This window comes from Odontesthes bonariensis, chromosome 12, assembly GCF_027942865.1.
Source record: "Odontesthes bonariensis isolate fOdoBon6 chromosome 12, fOdoBon6.hap1, whole genome shotgun sequence".
Lineage (NCBI taxonomy): Eukaryota > Metazoa > Chordata > Actinopteri > Atheriniformes > Atherinopsidae > Odontesthes > Odontesthes bonariensis.
Genome location: NC_134517.1, coordinates 18,171,587 through 18,195,277, shown reverse-complemented (window position 1 = coordinate 18,195,277; position 23,691 = coordinate 18,171,587). Strand labels below are relative to the sequence as shown.

At 43.1% G+C, this 23,691-nt stretch overlaps 2 protein-coding genes across 2 annotated transcripts; both read left to right on the top strand.

The window, feature by feature from the left end:
* The first annotated feature begins 18 nt into the window (after positions 1–18).
* On the top strand, positions 19–8,574 carry piga (phosphatidylinositol glycan anchor biosynthesis, class A). Its single transcript, XM_075479434.1, has 7 exons — positions 19–148; positions 946–1,419; positions 1,515–1,785; positions 3,099–3,231; positions 3,431–3,563; positions 4,687–4,893; positions 7,828–8,574. Exons 2-7 carry the CDS (start codon positions 982–984, stop codon positions 8,083–8,085), a joined length of 1,440 nt encoding a protein of 479 aa, XP_075335549.1. The 5' UTR covers positions 19–148; positions 946–981; the 3' UTR covers positions 8,086–8,574.
* Positions 8,575–9,051: 477 nt separating this feature from the next.
* Positions 9,052–13,455, top strand: asb11 (ankyrin repeat and SOCS box containing 11). Its single transcript, XM_075479435.1, has 7 exons — positions 9,052–9,248; positions 9,535–9,614; positions 9,712–9,819; positions 10,144–10,294; positions 10,380–10,517; positions 11,905–12,093; positions 12,222–13,455. The coding sequence occupies exons 1-7, from the start codon at positions 9,164–9,166 to the stop codon at positions 12,344–12,346; spliced, it is 876 nt and encodes a 291-aa protein (XP_075335550.1). The 5' UTR covers positions 9,052–9,163; the 3' UTR covers positions 12,347–13,455.
* Positions 13,456–23,691: the final 10,236 nt, after the last annotated feature.

The following is a 23,691-nucleotide window of genomic DNA, read 5'->3' as shown; positions in this document are numbered from 1 at the left end:
CAGTGCGTCTGACGTCAAAGATTTACTAGGAAGTGGTAGAGGCGACTAACTAGCTAGCACTGAGCTAGCGAGAAGAAATGAAACCATTTCAAATTTATAACTGTTTGTGTTTTTACGGGCTGGAACAAGACCGATATTTGTGTCTACGGTACGGTAGTTATAACTGTGGAAAGGGTGTGGTGCAATGTTCTTTAAAACGTTTAAAAATGTCAAGATTGTTAGCTTGATATTAATGTGTTATGAAACATACTAGAGGAGAATTGAAACTTAGATTTGTTTTATGCCTTCAAAGTGACTTTTAGGTGTTTTTAAGTCCCCAGTTTGTGCTGATCAGTGACTATACTACCACAGTAGTCGAGGTTAAATGAATTGTGAGTCCACTTTACATGAAAACAATGCAGTGTCAAATTGTGACAGGCACTAAGTGGCAACACCATTTTGAAGCGTCACTGGCGTTTGAAAGTAACTGTAAGCAATACAGCATCAAAATTGACTTAAAACTCTCCTCCAGATATGCAGGTGTGCATGTTGTTTAGCATAATGATGACGCAGTGGGAAATGCCGTCAGTTATTGAACAGTAATCTGTTGTCAGTTTTGTCGAGTGGTCAAAATATGAACGCAGAGCATTTATTATACGAGGATGTTTATACTGCAGTACGAAGCTGGTGAGAATATGTGTGCATCTGTTCTAGAGAGACTAACTGTGTAAATGTTTGACATTGCAACTTACATTTACTTGACACTTGACAAACTAACTGTGGCATCTATTTTAAGCGTGTCCAAAAGAAAGCTGAAAGTTTTTGTTTTTACTTTAACGAACTCAGCCATGTGTATACAGTGTATTTAGTGTATATATTCGTGTAGTATCACTTTGATGAATTTTTGACTATGAATCCTGATTTTTGTGTTGATTAGCTCATTTGTTTCTCATTTCAATACACCAGCGCTCTTTAATAGCACAGCCACGGGAGGATTGTACAATGGGCCAGCGAAAGAGAACGGCAGCTGTGAAAACCCATTCATCTCAGAGAGACTCTGGAGACGCTGATAGGGTCTACGGCAGGAAGCACAACATTTGCATGGTGTCTGACTTCTTCTATCCAAATATGGGGGGAGTAGAGAGTCACATTTATCAGCTATCCCAGTGTCTGATTGAAATGGGGCACAAGGTGGTCATTGCCACCCATGCGTACGACAGAAGAAAGGGCATCAGGTACCTGACCAATGGACTGAAGGTCTACTACCTGCCCCTGCAGGTGATGTACAACCAGTCCACAGCCACCACCTGCTTCCACAGTCTCCCACTGCTGCGCTGTGTGTTTGTCAGGGAGCGCATCACTGTGGTGCATGCACACAGCTCGTTCTCCGCCATGGGCCACGATGCTCTGTTCCACGCTAAGACAATGGGCCTAAACACAGTACGTGACTCAAAATCTTATGATGTGTTCATGCTTCTCTCCTTTGAAAAATGACTTTCTGGTGTACCTAACCTAAGGAGCCCTTTCATTTCCAGGTGTTCACTGACCACTCCCTCTTCGGCTTCGCTGACATCAGCTCTGTGCTGACCAACAAGCTTCTCACCGTGTCGCTGTGTGACACCAACCATATCGTGTGCGTGTCGTACACCAGCAAGGAGAACACGGTTCTCCGTGCAGCTCTCAACCCAGAGATCGTGTCGGTCATTCCCAACGCCGTTGACCCCACCGATTTCACCCCTGACCCCTCGCAGCGCCAAGATGACAGGATCACCATTGTCGTCATCAGCCGTCTCGTCTACCGCAAAGGTACGGAGGCGATCAGGCATTATTTGAGATGTTTTTCTTATTTCTGCTTTTCATTTCAGGGTGTACTAGCAGCAGTAACGTGCTGTAGTAAGCAGGAAACTGATCCAGTTTTAAAACCAAAATTCAGGTACAAATCAGTCAGAGAGCAAATGATTAAAAAAAGGCCAATTTATCTGCCCGTTTTTTTTATTTTTTTTTAATCAGTTGTACAGAAAGAAGTGTCAGCTTGCATTGTGGCCCACGAGTGCGGTGACATGAAATTGCAGTACAGCATTTTCTAACTTTGTTACTAAGAGAACACTTACAGGATTGTTTTTGTCCCATGAAGCCTGCATAGTCCTTCTGCAAAGGTTTGCAAAGGTTTGCAGTCCTTCTGCAAAGAAAAAAACTGCGTTCAAGTATTTAAAACATTACAACAATATTGTTGTAATATATTGTTGTAATGTTTTAAGTACTAGAAAGCAGTTTTTCTAGAGAATATAATTGTTTTGTATATGGGATTATTGTCCATCGACTCTTTTGGGCTTTCACATGCGCGAGCCTACAACCAGCCGGTGAGTTACATGCTGTTTATAAAGTTGTTTTGTAACGTCCCCATGCCAGTAATGTGAGAACCATGCATATGGTTTTGATGGTAAGGCTTGTGACTTTATTGTCGGATGGGTTATAAAGTGGTGTGACGTTTCTGCAGTGTACAAGTTGTTGTTTTACTTGGAAGGGTTAGCTCTTGCCCCTTGGCCACCACGTATTTGGTTAGCATGACAGGCTGCGCAAACAGCGCAATCGCCGCACAGGGAGCGCAGATTTGCACCGGTCTGTGTCCTACTGTCAGTATTTGACAACCTCTAGCAATGGAAATGCGCTTCAAATGCCCCGGAGTTCCCCTTTAAGGACACACTGCACACCATTCAGACATATACTAAGTTTTCAGCTAATAGCTCTTTTAGAATCACCTTGCTGGTGCAAAAGTACTATTTTAAGTCTGTCAAACTGTGACATCTTTGGCGTTTAGTCATACATGCAACTAAAGAACAAATTATGTCTTTTTATGACAAACCGCTGGTAGCAGTGTGCGTCATGAGACTTTTTAAAACTCTTTCTTTGCTCATATGTCTGCTATTTGTAGACAAGCCAGTTCATCCCTTGAGTTCTGAGCCTTTTTGTGCTTATAGATCAAGACTTTTGCACAGTTACGTGATTCTTTTACTTTTTGACACTGAGCCATCTGAATATACATATCAGCCTGAAAATCTTCGAAAGTTGCATCGCTTTAGCTGTAAAAGTCATTGCAAATGTTTTCGCTCTCTGTTCAGGGATTGATCTTCTTGGTGGAATAATCCCAGAGCTTTGTCTCAAATATCCTGATTTGCATTTCTTGGTTGGCGGAGAGGGACCAAAGAGAATTGTGTTGGAGGAAGTGAGAGAGAAATACCAACTGCATGACAGGTACTACCAACGGACGCTCATACTTCATAACATGTCACAACCAGCGGGGATATTTTATGAGCTGAAAGTTGACGACACTTTTTGGTATTTTCACATGTGGTTTAAAAAACGGTTTTAGCCGTGATGTGCAAATAAGTACATTGATAGCTGTCTAGTATGGACGGCCATCTGGCTAAAATCTTTATTCGGCTCTCTGCAGGGTGCGTCTGCTCGGGGCTCTGGAGCATAAAGATGTGCGTGGCGTCCTGGTTCAGGGTCACATCTTCCTCAACACATCGCTGACGGAGGCGTTCTGTATGGCCATCGTGGAGGGAGCAAGCTGTGGGCTTCAGGTTTGCTATTACTGTTACACCACCCTAAGCATTGGGAAATTGGGCGGGATTTCAGTCAAAAGAGGCTCTAACTTTCACATGAGAAAACCCATTGAAATAATTGATCGATTTGTTGGATTGGAGGGAAATCACGGTCACTCTTGTCCTGTCATGCTACTGTATTCACTGCAGTGCTATGAAGCTTTGCTTCATGTTTACACATGAACACCTGCTGGGTGGTCCTAACCTGCTGGGACCATTAATGTCATTCATTTTACGACACATAGAAAAACTGCTTTGTCATAAATCCAAACAGAGACTGGGAAATGCTGATGAAAGCGCTGAAACGCTCTTGTCACATATTTGCTGTGAGTGTTTGGTTGCCGGTGGCTGCTTAGAAAACTGCACATAGAGAACGGCCCATGAGAGGACAGACTGTCGCACAAAAAGAACGGTTTAACGACTGCAAATGGATACAAACGCAAATACTCAGAGGAGTGAGTGGAGCAGGAGGGATCGGCCTCCATCGAGAGCTGTGAATGCCAGTCTTGTTTATTATACTCCAGGATATGATAGAGAAAGTAAATAAATGTGAAATGACAGGTGGAATTACTCAAAATGTTTTGGGGAGTCGCAAGATGAGTCCAGGATTTAATGTGATGAATTTGTGTTGAAGTGTTTTTTTAAGGGAACAGCTGTATTTACTTTGGTAGAAATGCACTTACAGTGTTTTATTTCCCTCAAGTAGAAGTTATTTGGAAAGCTGCAGTTCGTCCGAGCTGCTTGCTCCCAGATTCTTGTTTGGCCAGATTCTTAAAGTTTATGGTTAAGCTGGAATTTCAAGAATGGTCAGAGCGAGGATGAATTAATAGCTAGAAAACGTTTTTTGTTTTTAAAATACGGAAACAAAGTTTAGTTTTCCCTCAGTAGGCTAAAGATTAGTGAGTTATGTCTGGACGCTGTTAACTTTGATGCAGAGTCTTGACGAAGGTGACCGACCTTTGCCCATCAGAGGTTAAACAAAATCATCCCGACTGTTTACTGCGCGTATGAATTATTACAGTTATATAAGGCCTTTTGTGGTTGTGCAAAATTCACCCATTTTTTTTTTTTTTTTTTTTTTTTCCCACTCTGTCTTTCCAAGGTGGTAAGCACTCGAGTGGGTGGCATTCCTGAGGTTTTACCTGAGGACTTGATCACCTTGTGTGAACCCACAGTTCGATCATTGTGTGCCGGCCTCGAAACGGTCATCGCCAGGCAGCGGTCTGGCTCAGTGTCCTCCCCCGGCACCATTCATGCACGCGTGAGAAGCCTCTACACCTGGAAAAATGTGGCAGAGAGGACTGAAAAAGTAGGTTTGGCAAAACGTCCCGTTTATTCGGCTGCATTATGTCAACATCACTGCAATATGCTGTGTGTATTTCCTTACATCATTCATCTTTTGGGTCAGTGTCTTGTCTTATTTTTACACCAATTAAGGCAGCACTCGAGATGAAGCCTTGGTGTGAAAGATTGCGCCATTTTTTTTTTTTAATCATAGAAACGGGTATTATCAAATGTTGTGATTCAGAATGAAAAAATAAAATAAGTGAGCACGTTTACATGACACGCATAAGAAATAAATATAAAAAAAAAGATTAAAAAAAATGGAAAAAAAACCAACTAAATTCGTACCTTAAAAATGCGTCGTACAGAATTGCGTTTTCCAAAACCAGACAAACACACCCAGTTAGTATGATTGAGGTTTGAAGCATGTATGTCCTGCATGTATACGCTTAACTACGCTCAGATTAGCCGAGGCGCTCCACGATGCTCCGAGGTTCCATCTTTTTGTAAAAACAATAAAGTGTAAGTGTATATCAATACAGCTGAATTCCTTTAAAAAAAGCTGCTCTCATCCATAAAGTTTTCGGTTTCTTTTGTCGGACGACTAAACGTGCCAGAAACTGTGACTGAAAAGCAGATCGTCAACTTGTGGTTATCTGAAACAGATCTGGTGTAAGCCCTTATAGATTTTGAGAACTGAAAAAAAACAAGAACTGAAAGTCTTAACTTTATTTCAGCTCCACCCCTGTTTGATGGTTTGTTGGCAGCTGGTCATTTGGGCATTCCTGCGCTTTTTGCACTTTTCTTTGAACGGTCTCTTGAACTGCAACTCTTGGAGACCAACAAAATATCAAAGGCGCGCAATAATGTGTGTCTTTAAAAGAGAAAAACAAAATTTAACCCAACACTTATATCTCAATCTCTGATGCCCATCCCAGCCAACCATCATTTTACAAAGTTGAATCTGTGGGCCTCCTCCTATGTGAAACTGGGCCCCTTGATTTGTGCCTGAGAGAAGTAAGATTTTTCTCACAGAAAGGGAAGATATACTGATTTAATGATCTTTGGCTCAGTTCAACCTGTGAGTCTCTAGTCTAGTTACTTAGCTCCTGAAACAGAAAAGAAATCCAACGAGCCAAAAACACACAACGGATCTTTACTGAGAGAGCAAACCAGAGCTCTCCACATGAAGGAGATGATGAGCTGCAAGAGAGTCAGCAATTAGGACACCTCCAACCCCACAGAGAAGTAGAAACAGAGAAACAGGAATGCAGGGGGAAGGGAGAGACAAAAGAGGGTGAAAACTTTAGATCCTGACAGCATTACCTCCAGCTGCAGAAGTCCTGGTGTAACTTTTGCTCTAATAATATCCTGATTTTTATCGCCACAGCGTCATCTGACAAAATCATCATTAAATAGACCCTCCAGAAAAACGCGGGCATAAATCCTTGATCTTGCGGGCTAAAATCCTGGATTTTGCGTTTTTTTTAATGATTTTATGCCGTGAAATTGCGGAAATTTGCGCAAAAAGTTGTGAATTATGCAAAGTTGCAAAATATGCTGCTACTGAATGAAAAAGAGTCATTTTAAAGACCTCCTACGATAAACAAGCATACTGGAACCAAGTTACTTCACAGAAGGTTTTTTTTATTTTAACAACTTGAGCAGTTTCACAATCAGTCGTAAAAAAAAACATGGCTTAAACATTCCTGAGTCACAGAATTGTAAAAGATAAAATAAATGCTATCTCGTTTCTGGTAGCCCTCGCAATGGTTTTGGTTGATGCCTCGGTGAACGTCAGCTGTCTGGCTTTGGCTTTCCTTTCAGCAGCTGCAGAAAGCATTTTCAAATGTTTCGCGCTGGTAATTGTGGCACGTCACCGACGATTTTCTTTTATGCTCCAACACACAGTTGCACGGGGTGCAGAATAGTTTCCCCCCGCTTTCGTGCAAGACATCGGGGTACTGGTTTGCCCGGTCTTTGGCAGTAATGTGCGTCGGTAGGTGAGATCGATTAGCCTTTTTCATTTTCTCCCGTTAATTTTCTCTTCACGCTACGGTGCTGTTTTCCTTGTGTGTGTCGGTGGCAATGACGTCGCAAGCCGCGAGTCGCCAGTTAATTTGGTTCATTTAGACATTTTTTTCTCTTCCCAACTTTATGCAGAAAAGTGCGGAGATTGTGAAATCAAGCGAGTCCTGCATATTTCACATATTTTGCGCGGAAAATGTTATTATTGCGGTGAATATGCGGCTTTTTTGAAAAATATTGACCCCCGCATAATCAGCGGTATTTTGCTGATTTTGCAATAAAATCAGCGATTGCAAAATCGCGTTTTTCTGGAGGGCCTAATTAAAGTAACTCAAAGTCTACGTCTGTGCAGTGAATTCAGCTGTACTCTCTAATGCAGCGATCTCCCACACAGAGAGTTAGAAATGGCAGAATGATGTCTGGGTTGTTTTCCGCCTTTCAGACAGAAACCTGGATCAATTACTCGTTTCCCTGCCGTGCATGTATGCTGCGACAAAGATGGTGTTCCAGTTGAACGCCCAAGTCGAACTGTAACCGTTGCTCAACTCAGCAATGCGCAATGAAGCATACTGACAGCGGATATGGGATACTTCATTGATTGACATCTATACCCTGGGGGGGGGGGGGGGGGGGGGTAATTATTTTTTTTCCATCTTTCTCGTTTCTTCGCACGCACAAGTGAAGCCGCTTGAAATGTGAACAGAAACTGCTGTCAGTCGACAAGTGTTTGCTTTCACAGGTTGAAAGCCGGATAGCGGAGTTCTCATTTTACAGTTTTAAACTGATGTGATAATCAGATATCTTAAGTACTTGTTCACAGGAAAACCTTATCTCTTTTCCTTGGCTAAGGTGCCGAAAATGAATTGTTTTGTAGCCATGGTGATGGTAGGGAGTTGTTTTGTTGACACTCCTGACTGTGTGTTCCCTTCAGGTGTATGACAGAGTGGCCGGAGAGGGAGTGCTTCCCCTGGACAGGAGGTTACAGAGACTGAGGTCCCACTGCGGCCCCGTGGCGGGCTCCATCTTTGCCTTTGTGGCTGTGCTGGACTTTCTCTTCCTGCTGCTCCTGCAGTGGCTGGCGCCAGATCGGGTCATGGACGCCGCCGTGGACGCCACCGGCCTGCGCGGACTGTGGAGGCAGGAAAACAGCAACGCGAAGGGCGCAACAGACAGAACAGAAACCTCCTAACAGTGATCACCTCTTTACCTCTGCCTCACTGCAGCCACTTGGACGGCATCTGTACGGTGTCGGCACACATTTTGAGCACAGCCGCTGAATGCTAAACGTGCTCACGATTGTTTACATTTACTTAACAAAAGGGACCTGTGTTACAGCAATACATCTGAAGCACTCCTTGAGAAACGATAAGCACTTTCTCATGTTTTACATTGGACACGTTTGCACTGAACAAAGAGAGTAAATGGGTTGGTTGATTGCACTCGCTGGGGAAAAAAAACTGCTGACTCTTATCATCTGTTATTGGCAGACATTGTGTGTTTGCTTCTGTACATTCAGAGTTTTCGGGAGGCTGAATAGTTTTGTCCAATGCAGATTGTATGAATGCCTCTTCTGTGTTTTACCTTTCTCGATGTTACGCAATCTTGGAGTTTTCCAGATGATCGTGTCGCTTCCAAGAAACTCAGTCTGCAAAATAAACTGAACCTGCTGATTTAAAAATGTTTCTGACAGGTCGCTTTTGTTGAGGTTTCGTTTCCTAGAGATCGATCAGAAACAGACGTAGACCGTATCAGAGAATCGGAGAAAGGGCTTTTCGGGATGAACGAGTGACAAACAAAACAATCCTTGGAAAGTGTAAATGTCGTGTCCTGTGTGCAGAAAACCTTGTTTTTCCAGTTCACTTAAGGAGAGCTAAAACTAAGAAGCACTGGTGTGTGTTTAACATTTGGAGTTACCTATTGATCCTATTACCTATTGACACTGTTTCAGAAAATGCTCTTCTACACCCAAATGCCAACGATTTGCAAAAACTCAAGCCTGTGCCTGTTTCTCTGTTCACGCACACACGAGAAAAATGTCCTTGGTTCAAGAGGTGTCAGCTCAGGACTGTTACAGCCAGCATTGTAACGCAGACACTGTAGTCTTTATCAATGGACTAGGACGAGTATGGGGGGGAGGGGTAATGTGGGGGAGTTGACCAAGGACCCAGATAAGGGTTGGAGGAAGGCCGACTTCAGGTTTGTGTATCCTGAGTGAGCTGGAGTCCCTGAACAGTTGTGGAGGATTTTGCTGTTGTTTGAATTTCACGATGGCCGCTGTTTGTCCGTGTTGTGTTGTGCAGCCTTGGAGAAACCCCACGAACGGGGGTCTGGCGTACAACTCGCTGATGGATGGTGAGTTTTTACTCTTTGTGTTTATGGTTATTTATCTCTGCTGATATTAGAGAAACCAAAATGCAACTGGGTTACGTGTGTGATGTCTTTCTACGAAGAAAGGTCTGGACATGTGGTTAATATTCAGTGAATTGAGGTGTGGGATGATGCTGAGCAACTAGAAGTACAAGAGTTGTCATGAGTTTAGTTTAACATCGCAACGGGACGAGGCAGGATTAGTCGGCCACGGTGGTGTTTCTGTGTGCTGTCTGCATGTGCTCACTTTCCTGTTCTGCCTTTGTTTCAGACTACTGGTTGGACAGGACTCCTCTCCACGAAGCGGCATTCCAGGGAAGATTCCTGCAACTCGGGACTCTTCTCGCTCAGGTTAACTCAAGACGTGGCCTTTCATTTGTTTTTATATCGACTCCATGTGACCAAATGAAACCCTGACAGTCTTATAACACCCTCATCTCCTCTGCAGGGCTTCCACGTGGACTCACTCACCATCGACAGAGTCTCTCCTCTACACGAGGCCTGTCTCGGCGGTCATTTCGCATGTGCCAAATTTCTGTTGGACAGCGGTGCAAATGTAAGAATGCCTCAATTCGAGTTCAATCTTTTAAGTTTTAACCGAAGAGACTAATTCAGAATTTGTACCTCAGATCCTCGTCCATACTAGGAGATGTTAAGGGGGACAGGAGTGTGGATATACTATACTAATATTTTTGAATCGTTGTTGAAATAAGCCAAATTGTCAGTTTAACTTATTCGACCTCCCTTCCTGAAGCTCAAACTTCTCAAAGTTTTAGTAGCTCAATCTGTTTATAGCTCTTAGAGCTTAGGGAGCCATGTAAATGTGAGTGTGTGGGGGGGGGGCCTTGATGAATAAACAGCTATTATACTCCATTCTCAGGCAAATGAAGTAACGACAGATGGCGCCACACCTCTCTTTAACTCCTGCAGGAGCAGGAGTGCTGATTGCGTCAGGCTCCTCTTACAGCACGGCGCCTCCGTCCACACCATCCACCCCCTGGCTTCACCCATCCATGAAGCTGCAAAAAACGGTGTGTGCGCGCGCAAAAACGTCCAGAGTGTTAAAGCGCGAAATGTCCCAGCACAGGTTGTGATGCCGTGTTGTTTCGTCACCAGGTCACAGAGAGTGTCTGGAGCTGCTGCTGCTGTCCAGCGGAGCTCCTATTGACATGGAGCTGCCAGAGGTGGGGACGGCGCTGTATTCCGCCTGCCAGGCCCAGGCTGCAGCCTGTGTAGAGGTGCTGCTACATTCAGGTAATGAGTAGGAACAAAAGGACAGGAGGAGGAGGACGGTTCTTTTATTTTGCCAGCATGTCTTTCACAAAAATGGTGATTTCACCGCTGCGTTCAATCAATCTTAAGGAACAGACACACACTAGGAGGAGCCCGCAAAGAGGCACGTGGTGCAGTTGCCCTGCAGCTCAGAAAGTGAACAGACAAAACTAACTTCATTAGCATAACAGAGAGGCTAGTTTCAAGTGGGGGGTTACATTGGGATTTAGATCCCGTGAGACCAGACATAAATAACAAAGAGTGTGTGGTACAAATGAAGTATGATGGCCGTAACCATAATGACAGATTAAAAAAATGAAGATGAAAAGAACATTGAAGCGAGACTTTATGGTACAAATCCAAAGTTAGTCCCACATCTTAACCTTTTTTTTTTTTTTTCTGTTGTCAACACAATACATGGAAAACAGGCGAAGGCACAGAATCCTTTCAACTGGTGTGTTGATATTCAGGATTGAGGAAACAGTCCTTCACAGGACTCGAGTTAATGACAATCTATACTTTATATGTTTATAATAGCACAGTGACTGTTGTGAAACATGTTCACAACAGAAAAAAAAAATATTTCATCTTCTCAGTTACATAAAAAGTTTTTTTTTTTGTTAGTCCATAAAATTGACAAAAAAAAACTATAGAAAAGTAATCATGTTTAGGAAAGTAAAACCATCACTTTTAGCTAGCCAGCTGACTGTATAACATGCTTCTAACACATTGAAAAAGCAGCTGCTTCCCACATGGCAGTTGCCTTTTTTCTCTTTGTACGCACGTATTTCATTCATTTCATATTTGCTGACTCTATCCCGGAGTTCTCAGCAGGAGCAAAAGTGCAACTGCTGCTGCTTCACACACGAGAGCTCAGACTGGACCATTAGCACACACCGCAGGAAGCTCTGATCCGGTGTGACATTGTCCATCAACCAGGGCATCGGCCAGCTCAATACTTTACTTATGTTGCTATTGAGGGAAAATTCAGACGTTTCTGAGTGTTTTGCAGCTGCAGCTTTTGTTCCGGCCGCTGGCTGGGGGATTTTTATCCATCCACCGTCTAACCTTTCTTTGCCCCCCACTTTCCCTTTCCACAGAGACAGAAAGCAGTCTTTCACACTTTGACACTTCACAGGAACCCATTACTCCTGCACAAGTCTCGCTGCTCATCTAACTTGCAGAACTAACAGATGTGGCTGCAAACCATTTGACATTACTAAATGCTCTTCTCCATGTTTTGCTTATATTTTCCTAAGTCACTAGTATTCATTTCCCAGCCTTAGCAGCGTGCAATTTGTGAGGAAACGTGTGGTTTTGGTGTCTAGGGTCAAAATCTCTTCATTTAGCTGTTTTTGCATACATACAGGGGCAGATGTTCACGCTGGACGTGGGCTGGAAAGTCCTTTACATGCTGCAGTTCGGGGTGGAGGGTCGAATGTGGTGGAACTTCTGCTCGACTTCGGGGCCGATAGGTGGTGCAGGAACGCTGAGGGACGGACTCCTCTGGACCTGTCGTTGCCAAACAGCGCAGTTAGAGTCACACTGCAGAAAAGAGGTGTGTGTACAAAGTAACTCACATCCACACACTCATCAGGCACCAAAACCTTTTTCCTAGTTTTTCTACTTTAACTATGAATTCATTCTTTTTTTTTTTGTTACTCCTGTTTCCTCTCCTTGGCCCAGGTTCCTGCTCTCTGTTTCAGCTGTGTCGTCTCTGTATTCGCCGAAGTCTCGGGAGGAGTCGTCTGCACAAAGCCTCCAGCCTTAACCTCCCAAACAGCATCACGGATTACCTTCTCCACCGATGAGATATCTGCTTTTGAGGCGTGACATTTTTCTTTGTTACGGACTTACATGTCAACATTCAGAGGATAGGATTTAGTTTTCATCTGTGTCATAACACTTTTGCTTTTAACATTATAGCATCGGGCATTTAGGTATTCCTCAAAGGCACAGCTCGAATAACGTCTCACGGTTTGTGTTTTTTTGTAGTTTACCTAAAGCTTTTTTGTCCAATACCCGTGGATTTTGCTTCATTTCAAAATGCATTTGAAGGAGGACGTAAACAGTTCCACAGTTCATTGTTTTTGTTGTGTTTTTTCCCCCCCATCGGTGATGCGGTCGTATAAAACCCCTTGTAGCTCCGCAGGGAGCTGTGTTAATGTCACTCGAATCAGTGTCTGTTGGGGCTGAGGAAGACCAGACTTGAAATGGAAAGAAAGGAGAAAAATCTGTGTTAGATGTGAGTTTATTAGATCTTTGCAGCTGTCGGGCCGAGTTGTGACGTCAGCAATGTCGGCGTCAGATACGTGATACTCCTTTAATAACCTTAAGGCAGCATTTTGTTTGTTGCAGTTTGTCTCACAAAACACCTTTGAACGGATATTGTAGAACGTCTATGTGATGTTTTATATGTACTTCTTGCGAGTTTTTGTCTTTTTCGGCCATGTCCTGTCACTTATTTAGTGTCCCAGTCAAAATTTTGGCTATCCCCACTCATTCAAAACAAATGGCCTTTTTTTCTTTGTTGTTTTATCCTCATGACTTCTGTTTGTAGTAATGTCCCCAAACCTGTATTAAATACCGATGTGGTTTGCGGATCGCTCCCAGATTATCATAATTTTTTCAGCCACCTGTTTCTTGTTCTACAAGTCGTTTTGGATTGTTTTCAATGACTTGCTTTCTAGCAATCCTCTCGTGTCTGTACTTTGTTCCTCTCTACCACACTGTGACAACAGAATTGACCCAAAGTGCTTCCCATCCAGGGCAGTGAAAACCATTCATATCAGTAGTATCTAAACAGGTGGATGTATGCATTTCACCATAACTTTTTTTCAAATTTTGATACTATTACCACGCAGTGACCTTTTACCCATTTGTTACAAAAAAAAATTGCATACTCATTACTATTTCCACAACAAGATTAAAAAATATCCAAAAGACCATTTTTCCATTTTTTGCTGTTTTTCTAAGTGGGAACACTAAAGTTGTCTGGTGGAATGAAAGACTAATGTCAAAGGTGACCAGAAAGGCTTAGAAAGGCTTTACTTTTCCAGTGTGAGTCAGGTACTGAAAGATATAGTTTTGATTGCAGGCAAAATGTGTTGATAATGATAATTTGTGGTGGGGGTAATTCATAATACCCTGAAATCTAACAAAGAAGGTATTTAAAAGTTAAAACACAAGTCCCTCATCTCACTGAGGAACTGGTGCAAATGAGCCACAACTGGACAGATGTGTGTATTAGTGGTTGAAAGTCTAGCTGCTGGTTACTGCGTTTCAACCGTAGGCTACGATTTAAATGAACAAATACTGATTGCGAGATTGTTGGTGCTGAGAAATAGATTTGTTCTGTTTTCATCGTTTTTTTGCTGGGCGTAATTTGGCTGCTGCAGTCAGGCTGTACCTGATTCCAGAATGCACAGGCCACAAGTGGAATTCAGAAAAACAAAAAACGTGACAGCCAATCTGAAATGAGGAGCTGTTGAGGTTATCAAGAAATGGTCGTGAGGTCAGGTTCCACTGCTATGGACAGCAGCATTTATTCAGTCAGGCAACAAGCAGCGATCAAACATTCAAAATACATAAGTCCTCGCTTCAGGAGGATTATAGTTTTGATAAGTGACACAATTAACAGAATTCCTTCTGTCTCATTTGATTTGTGTAGGGGTTGGGAGAATAAATGTTCTGAATAAAAACCAATCATATCGCATCATATCAACTATGCAAACAGATTATCTGAGGTTTTGTCATTGCAACTATACCAGGGATGTGACAGTGAAAGGGGCTAGAGTTAATATCAAGTAGAAGAGAGAAACATAACAAACAACCAAAGAGACACTTCCAGGAAAACGGCCTCCGTGACGTGTTGCTCAAGGGGAATTAATTTCCAAATGTCACCTGGAAAGGTCACCTCTGCAGAGACGTGAAACATGGAGTTTGAGCCAAACTAAATTGAAGGGTCTCGGCTAAACGGAGAAAACGAACCGGAGCCTAAAAAAAAACGTGTGAAAGAGAGACATACCCTGGGATTTTTCTGTTGTACTGTTTGCGAATTTCATGCAGCTCATGTTCAGTTATTCGCTGTAATATTTTTAAAACAAAGAGTCAAGAGTCTGGCTGTTGTTCGCGTGGCGAAACCAGTTCGAAGTTGTTGCACATTCTTCACAGTGGGGTCACACCGAGGTTAGAAGAAGAGGGTCCAGCCACTTATTGCATTTCGGGTTTTTTTCGTTTGTAGCTCCATTTGGATATACTGCTCTCTGCCTGAGGTTAAGAAACACCAAGGTATTCAATATATTTTCAGTCACAATAGAAGAAAAAAAAGGTTCTGTAATTTGAACATTATACACTGCTCAAAAAAATAAAGGGAACACACCTAAACAACACAATGTAGGCTAACTCCAAGTCAATCACACTTCTGTGAAATCAACCTGTCCAGTTAGGAAGCAACACTTATTGTGAATCAATTTCACCTGCTGTTGTGCAACGCAACTGCCTTTATCATGTCATATCACTGAGATTATATTCTATATTTATGAAATCAGTGGAAATATAAGTTCACGATCAAGGTTGGTAATTGAAAAAAGAGGAAAGAAAAAGCCACAAAAGCGAAAGATGTTATCGCAGGCCGCTCACGTAGGCAGCTTGCTCTCCAGCCTCCTGTCTTCAAATCTAAGTGGATCACAGTGAGTGTGACTCCATCGTTTTGATGTTGCGACTGCAAGGAAAAATGAGACAGAGCAATACCGTTTGCTTTCATAAAGGAAATGCTAAAGGAGATACTAAAAGAAGCACTGAAGCTCATTTCCTGAAAATTTAGTGGATCATTTAGCTCTTATCCCAGCTTCCAATCAGGAAATTAATCTCACAATATGGGACCCTCCCAAGCTAAAAAGGACTGTTCAACTGAACCTGGAGAGACTACTGATAACAGAGGCAAAGATGGAAGCAGGTTTACGTTTCACAGGGAATGGCCTGAAGTGTAACACCGAAGAAAACCCTGGAGTATTTTTAAGGAACGCTTCGAAAAGACTTGAAAACGTGCACTGTGGCTACCCATCCAGTCTGGTTGAGATTAAACATTTCTGCCAAGAAGAATGAGGAAAACTGTCAAAGAAAGATCCTGTCCCCAACAGACGAAAGACTGCCACTGCGGTCAAAAATGCTTTAAAGTTCCAGCATGTAACATCTGGGGTGATTCACTGGCAGAAATGTAGTATAATGTGGTTTCCTTTGTTGTGTTTTTGTAGCCATAGACTGAGCGATAATTATGCAAGAATGTGACACTTCGTCCTCCTCCTCCATCCTCCAACAGGTTTCACCTTCACGTTTGTACTGTAGCCCAGAAGGGATAACACTTTCTTCACAAAAACAAAATGTTAGAAAGATTGGAAAACTTTCTGAACTCCCTGCTCATCAGTCTCAACCAAAACCGTGGACAGACTGACTTTCACTGACACTGCTTATCTTATTTCTAATCCAAAAGTCACCATTTTGTGTCTTTATAAGTCTTATTGTGTTGGGTAGTTGAGCAGATAAGCATAGAATGCATAGCCTGCAATTATTCAATTTTAATGCCATTATCTCAAGATGACAACACTTAGTTTTAATGATAATAAGAAGTTACATTTTCACTGTTTGTTTTGAGAACACAGCACACAGTAGACTGCTTACATAGATGTGTGCGTTTAGTGTTTTTATCGAGATCACGAGGGAATTTGGTGAGCTTGAAAATGAGCGTGTTTCTGTGTTAGCACCTAATCTCCCCGCTGTCGTGACAGTTGGGGAGGATCTGGAATGTTAAGTCAACACATGCGTGTGTAATTCTGTTGACTCCTCTAAGTCGAGACAATTTTTGCGCTTCAGCGCAGACGGTGGCATCCGTGGGCAGAGATAAGAGTCTATCTAACTGAGCTGCACTTCAGCCAGTGGATGCCCCTCAGTTGATCCCGCTGTTTTGCTGTGATGAGAAAACTAACTTAACTTGGCAGAACTAACAAAATATCTGAACCTGTCATCTTGGAAAATACATCATTAGCCCCATAGCGCCACAAAACGAGCTTCGGTATCTCGAAATGGATCTTTTTTTCTTTTTTTTTTTTTTGAGAAAAAAGGTCTCGGCATATAAGATGCCATTATATGAAAAATATATGGGGGCAAAAAGTATATACAAGAATGAAAAAAAATTATATACAAGAGTGAAAAAGTTCCCCGGTGTAAAAACTGTAGATTAAGAGGGGAGTTGTATAGAAAAGGCCAGAGAAAGACTGTCCCAGAAAATAGGAAACAACCATAATTCTGCCCAGGTGCTCAGGTGTGCTTTGTACCCTTTTGGCGTTTCCGTCTGGAAATTTGCATTGTATGCGGTAGATCCAGGTGCATTCCTGCTTTCCTCTTTCCATTTGCGTCTGTAACCCACTTATAGTTGATACACTGAATAGCTAGGTTCGGTAAGAGCTCAATTACCATAGACCTGAATAGCCCAACAATGAACAACACCAACACGAGTACATTGCAAAAGTAACTCTTTTAGTGTGTACCGTAACAAAAGTTTACAACATTTATACACACAATGATATGAAAAATAATAAAGAAAAGAAAATGGCACCTTTAAAATAATGAGTTTGTTTTTCTTAGTACCGGTACTGTTTAGTTTGTGTTCCCTCCAAATGTTCTTCTAATAGGGTGATTAGAGTCACATGCCAACTCTTTTGGGTGTGTAGCAACTCTGCCAACCAGACTGGCCCTACCACCAATTGTAGTTAGTGATGAAAAGTAAATCCAGCTTCTTAAGGATCTTTGGGAGGCTCGCCATCTATGGTCCACAGAATGATCCCGAATCACTCCATCCAGGACTCTCTTGGAATCCTCTCCGATGTTTCTATAGAGACTAAGGGTCTCCAAAAGACCTGACCTGTTTAATTTGATAAACAGGACCTTTAAGTAAACAATCTAATCGTTGTACAACAATAACACTAAAGTATAATGATAATGTCATCTTTAACATTCTGGCCTTACATTACACTAAGCTTAATAACTTCAATATGGAAATCAAGTGTCCTTTCATGAATCATTGGTTAATAATTCAAAACAATAACATCAGAAATTATGATTTAAATCATGAGAAAAATATATTCATTCATCATGAGTTTCTGTAATAAGGATCATGAAATTAAACCCCAACTCACAAACTGAAAGAAGAAAATTTCTTCACATTATAATTTGGATTACAAAATAATAAACTTATTCCCCTCTTTAATCCAATATGAGAACATAAATCTCAAAGCATTCCCTTTAATCACATGTATTGACACAAATGGTTGACCAACATGTACTATGCCTGCAGTCACATGTACCTACATAAACACAATGCTAATCAGCTAACAATTGTGCAGTGTACTATATTTAGTGCACAGGCAAAGGTCTCAAATGTTCACAGAGCAACAAACTTAATGCAACAGTTCACTACAGTATTTCTCCATATAGCATATGAGTAGCAGATCAAAAGTGCTGCAAATCACTCTCACCGATACGCTTCGTTCCAGTGCTGAGCGCCGTCGAGACTCTCACGGTAGGCGTCCATTGTTCCGTCACGTCAACTTAACTCGCCGGATTGGATGCCTAGTGTCGCCATGTTGCTACTACAGTGGGTGTGTACAGAGGGGCGTGTATACGAAGTTGTCTCTCCTTCTTGCGCTCCTTCACATGTGTCCCTGAGGGAGCGCCACCTGTCCCTGCACCTTTTCTCTGATTTAAAAATGAAACATGAACAAGACATCTTGTGAAAACATGGCCATGGGTGTGATTTGGTTCTTTTGTTGAAATGAATGCCTATCACAATTATTGATAACGTTTCATCCACTACTCCACCTCTGCCCATGAAAGAATTTGATGCACTGGATTGAACCTCTATTCCTTGATGGTCATTACTTTACTGCAAAAGTGGAGATGCTCACACAATTGCCTGATGTTTTAGGTGTGTTTATTCGCCTACAATCGTTTTAGCACAGCCATTCTGGCCACTGCTGCTGTTCATTTTGCCAGCAATAGCAATGACATGAGCAATACCCGAACCGTTCAGGGGTGAATAATAAAGGGAAAAAAAACTGAGTGATGCCCTTCATTTATTTCATTCATTATTTTACTATACATAATATAACATATCTAGCTCATCACCACGAAGACAACCAGGGGAATGACCTAGCCATTTACATTAGCATACATTACTGGCCATGATGTTTGCAAGGTGTTCATGTAATTTTGTACAGTTCACACAGATGTCAACCCACCAGGGACACCCACAATCTCCGCCACCTTCCTCCACGCCTCGTCTTTAATGTTGGTATCCCTGTATGATGGCAGGGATAGATCGAACTAGAAAGCTGCAAGCAGCTGTGAGCGGGACCGAGTGTGCGTACGTTGGGATGTGCGCACGTTGGGGCATGCGCTGGACGCCGTAGTCGCGCAGCTCTGCCCACACGCACGATTTCCATTGCGTACGTACGAGCACGCAATAACCCCAATGCATAGGGGTTTTTGAAAATTTCTAGGGGGCGCCACTGAGCCATTTTGCTCCGCCCACACACAATACCCTTTACATACGCACGAGGTCGTCAGGGTTGACGTGTGTACCAAGTTTCATGACTTTACGATGATGATAAGGCTTTCATATTACAAACGCCATCACAGGATTTTCACCTCTGGCCACGCCCACACCGTTCAGAGTTTGGAAAAGTTTCTCCATGAAGTTTTGCCCTCATGTCTTAAGAGTAACCTGGCCAAGTTTGAAGATTTTAGCATGAAATATGTAGGAGGAGTTTGATCAAATAAGAGGTGTGGAAAAAAAATGAAGTTTCCGACCACCATTAGGTGGCGCTGTAGGTGGATATCACTTTTTTGTATGTGCACGTTCAGGCTGGGTCCAGCATTCACCGTATGAAGTTTTGGACAGATTGGATAATGTATGTGGGAGTTATAAGCGACTTAATTTTTTATGGCGCGTCATAAATTTGAGGCGTCGCCACGGCCACGCCCTTTAAGTTTTGAAAAAGTTCGCCAATGATTTTTTCGGCTCATGTCCTAAGAGTAGCCTTGCCAAGTTTGAAGCGTTTAGCATTAAATATGTAGGAGGAGTTTGATCAAATGCGAGGTGTGGAAAAAAAAAAAGACATTTCCAACCACCAGCAGGTGGCGCTGTAGGTGGATGTCACTATTTTATATGTACACATTCAGGCTGGGTCCAGCATTCACCGTATGAAGTTTGGGACAGATTGGATAATGTTTGTGGGAGTTATAAGCGACTTCATTTTTTATGGCGAGTCATAAATTTGAGGCGTCGCCACGGCCACGCCCTTTGAGGTTTGAAAAAGTTGATCAATGATTTTTTTCCCCCCATGTCTTAAGAGTAACCTGGCCAAGTTTGAAGCTTGTAGCATGAAATCTGTAGGAGGAGTTTGATAAAATGCGAGGTGTGGAAAAAAAAAGACATTTCCAACCACCAGCAGGTGGCGCTATAGGTGGATGTCACTATTTTATAGGTGCGCGTTCAGGCTGGGTCCAGCAATCACCGGTTGAACTTTGGGAAAGATTGGATTATGTATGTGGAAGTTATAAGCGACTTAATTTTTCGTGGCGAGTGATGGCGAGTCATCAAACTTTGAGGCGTCGCCACGGCCACGCCCTTTAAGTTTTGAAAAAGTTGGCCAATGAATTTTTCCCTCCATGTCTTAAGAGTAACCTGGCCAAGTTTCAAGTCTTTAGCATGAAATCTGTAGGACAAGTTCAATCTTATGCAAGGCGTGGAATCGGTCAAAAATGGCACGAAGACGCACTTTCCATCCAAAATGGCTGCCTTCCTGTCTACGTGGGACCATGGCGGCAAGAGACTTTTTTGTGCGTCTGGGCATGGTGAATCAGTGTACCGAATTTCATTGTCCTACGCGAAACTAACCCCATTGCGGGCACCATTTTTAAGCACCGTAGGGGGCGCTACAGAGCCAATGAGCAACTCCCAAAGATATAATGTTTAGATTCTTTCATGTCGTCGACTAGCACGTGGCGCTCGCAAAATTTCCTGAGTTTTCGCATACCTTTTGCAAAGAATAAGAAAGAAAGAAAGAAAGAAAGAATAATAACTAGAAAGCTGCAAGCAGCTGTGAGTGGGACCGAGGTGTGCGTACGTTGGGATGTGCGTACGTTGGGCATGCGCTGGACGCTGGAGCTGCAGCTCTGCCCACACGCACGATACCCGCTGTGTACTTACGAGCACAGCATAACCCCAATGCGGAGGGGTTTTTGAAAATTTCTAGGGGGCGCCACTGAGCCATTTTTCTCCGCCCACACACGATACCCTTTACATACGTACGAGGTCGTCAGGGTGGACGTGTGTACCAAGTTTCATTACCTTGAGATGATGATAAGGCTTTCAAATCACAAACGCCATCACACGATTTTCACCGCATGGCCACGCCCACACCGTTCAGAGTTTGGAAAAGTTTCTCCATGAATTGTTGCCTCCATGTCTTAAGAGTAACTTGGCTAAGTTTGAAGCTTGTAGCATTAAATCTGTGGGAGGAGTTTGATAAAATGTGAGGTATGGAAAAAAAAGACGTTTCTGACCACCAGCAGGTGGCGCTGTTGGTGGATGTCACTATTTTATCTATGCGCATTCAGGCTGGGTCCAGCTATCACCGTATGAAGTTTGGGACAGATTGGATAATGTATGTGGAAGTTATAAGCGACTTAATTTTTCATGGTGAGTCATAACTTTGAGGCGTCGCCACGGCCACGCCCTTTGAGGTTTGAAAAAGTTTCTCCATGACTCTTTCCCCCCATGTCTTAAGAGTAACCTGGCCAAGTTTGAAGCTTGTAGCATTAAATCTGTAGGACGAGTTCGATCAAATGCGAGATGTGGAAAAAAAGAGATGTTTCCGACCACCAGCAGGTGGCGCTATAGGTGGATGTCGTTATGATAATATGTACGCGTTCAGGCTGGGTCCGGCATTCACCGTATGAAGTTTGGGACAGATTGGATAATGTATGTGGGAGTTATAAGCGACTTCATTTGTTGTGGCGAGTGATGGCGAGTCATCGAACTTTGAGGAGTTGCCACGCCCACGCCCTTTAAGTTTTGAAAAAGTTTCTCCATGAATTTCTCCCCCCATGTCTTGAGAGTAACCTGGCCAAGTTTGAAGTCTGTAGCATGAAATCTGTAGGACAAGTTCGATCTTATGCAAGGCGTGGAATCGGCCAAAAATGGCACGAAAACGCACTTTCCATCCAAAATGGCCGCCTTCCTGTGTACGTGGCACCGTGATGGCAAGAGACTTTTTGGTGCGTCTGGGCATGATGAATGAGTGTACCGAATTTCGTCGTCCCACGCGAAACTAATCCTATTAAGGGGACCATTTTTATGCACCGTAGGGGGCGCTACAGAGCCAATGAGCAACTCCCAAAGATATAATGTTTAGATTCTTTCATGTCGTCGACTGGCACGTGGCGCTTGCAAAATTTCCTGAGTTTTCGCATACCTTTTGCAAAGAATAAGAAGAACTAGAAAGCTGCAAGCAGCTGTGAGCGGGACCGAGTGTGCGTACGTTGGGATGTGCGCACGTTGGGCATGCGCTGGACGCCATAGTCGCGCAGCTCTGCCCATACGCACGATTCCCATTGCGTACGTACGAGCACACAATAACCCCAATGCATAGGGGTTTTTGAAAATTTCTAGGGGGCGCCACTGAGCCATTTTGCTCCGCCCACACACAATACCCTTTACATACGTACGAAGTCGTCAGGGTGGACGTGTGTACCAAGTTTCATGACTTTGCGATGATGATAAGGCTTTCATATTACAAACGCCATCACACGATTTTCACCTCTGGCCACGCCCACACCGTTCAGAGTTTGGAAAAGTTTCTCCATGAAGTTTTGCCCTCATGTCTTAAGAGTAACCTGGCCAAGTTTTAGATTTTAGCATGAAATATGTAGGAGGAGTTTGATCAAATAAGAGGTGTGGAAAAAAATGAAGTTTCCGACCACCATTAGGTGGCGCTGTAGGTGGATATCACTTTTTTATATGTGCACGTTCAGGCTGGGTCCAGCATTCACCGTATGAAGTTTGGGACAGATTGGATAATGTATGTGGGAGTTATAAGCGACTTAATTTTTTATGGCGCGTCATAAATTTGAGGTGTCGCCACGGCCACGCCCTTTAAGTTTTGAAAAAGTTGGCCAATGATTTTTTCGGCCCATGTCTTAAGAGCAACCTGGCCAAGTTTTAAGGTTTTTGCATTAAATATGTAGGAGGAGTTCGATCAAATGCGAGGTGTGGAAAAAAAAAGACATTTCCAACCACCAGCAGGTGGCGCTATAAGTGGATGTCACTAATTTATATGTGAGCTTTCAGTCTGGGTCCAGCATTCACCGTATGAAGTTTGGGACAGATTGGATAATGTATGTGGGAGTTATAAGCGACTTCATTTTTCGTGGCGAGTGATGGCGAGTCATCAAACTTTGAGGCGTCGCCACGGCCACGCCCTTTAAGTTTTGAAAAAGTTGGCCAATGAATTTTTACCTCCATGTCTTAAGAGTAACCTGGCCAAGTTTGAAGTCTGTAGCATTAAATCTGTAGGACAAGTTCGATCTTAAGCAAGGCGTGGAATCGGTCAAAAATGGCACGAAAACGCACTTTCCATCCAAAATGGCCGCCTTCCTGTGTACGTGGCACATTGGCGGCATGAGACTTTTTTGTGCGTCTGGGCATGATGGATGAGTGTACCGAATTTCGTCGTCCCACGCGAAACTAAACCTATTGCGGGCACCATTTTTAAGCATCGTAGGGGGCGCTACAGAGCCAATGAGCGACTCCCAAAGATATAATGTTTAGATTCTTTCATGTCGTCGACTAGCACGTGGCGCTCGCAAAATTTCCTGAGTTTTCGCATACCTTTTGCAAAGAATAAGAAAGAAAGAATAATAACTAGAAAGCTGCAAGCAGCTGTGAGCGGGACCGAGGTGTGCGTACGTTGGATGTGCGCACGTTGGGCATGCGCTGGATGCTGGAGCTGCAGCTCTGCCCACACGCACGATACCCTCCGAGTACGTACGAGCACATAATAACCCCAATGCGGAGGGGTTTTTGAAAATTTCTAGG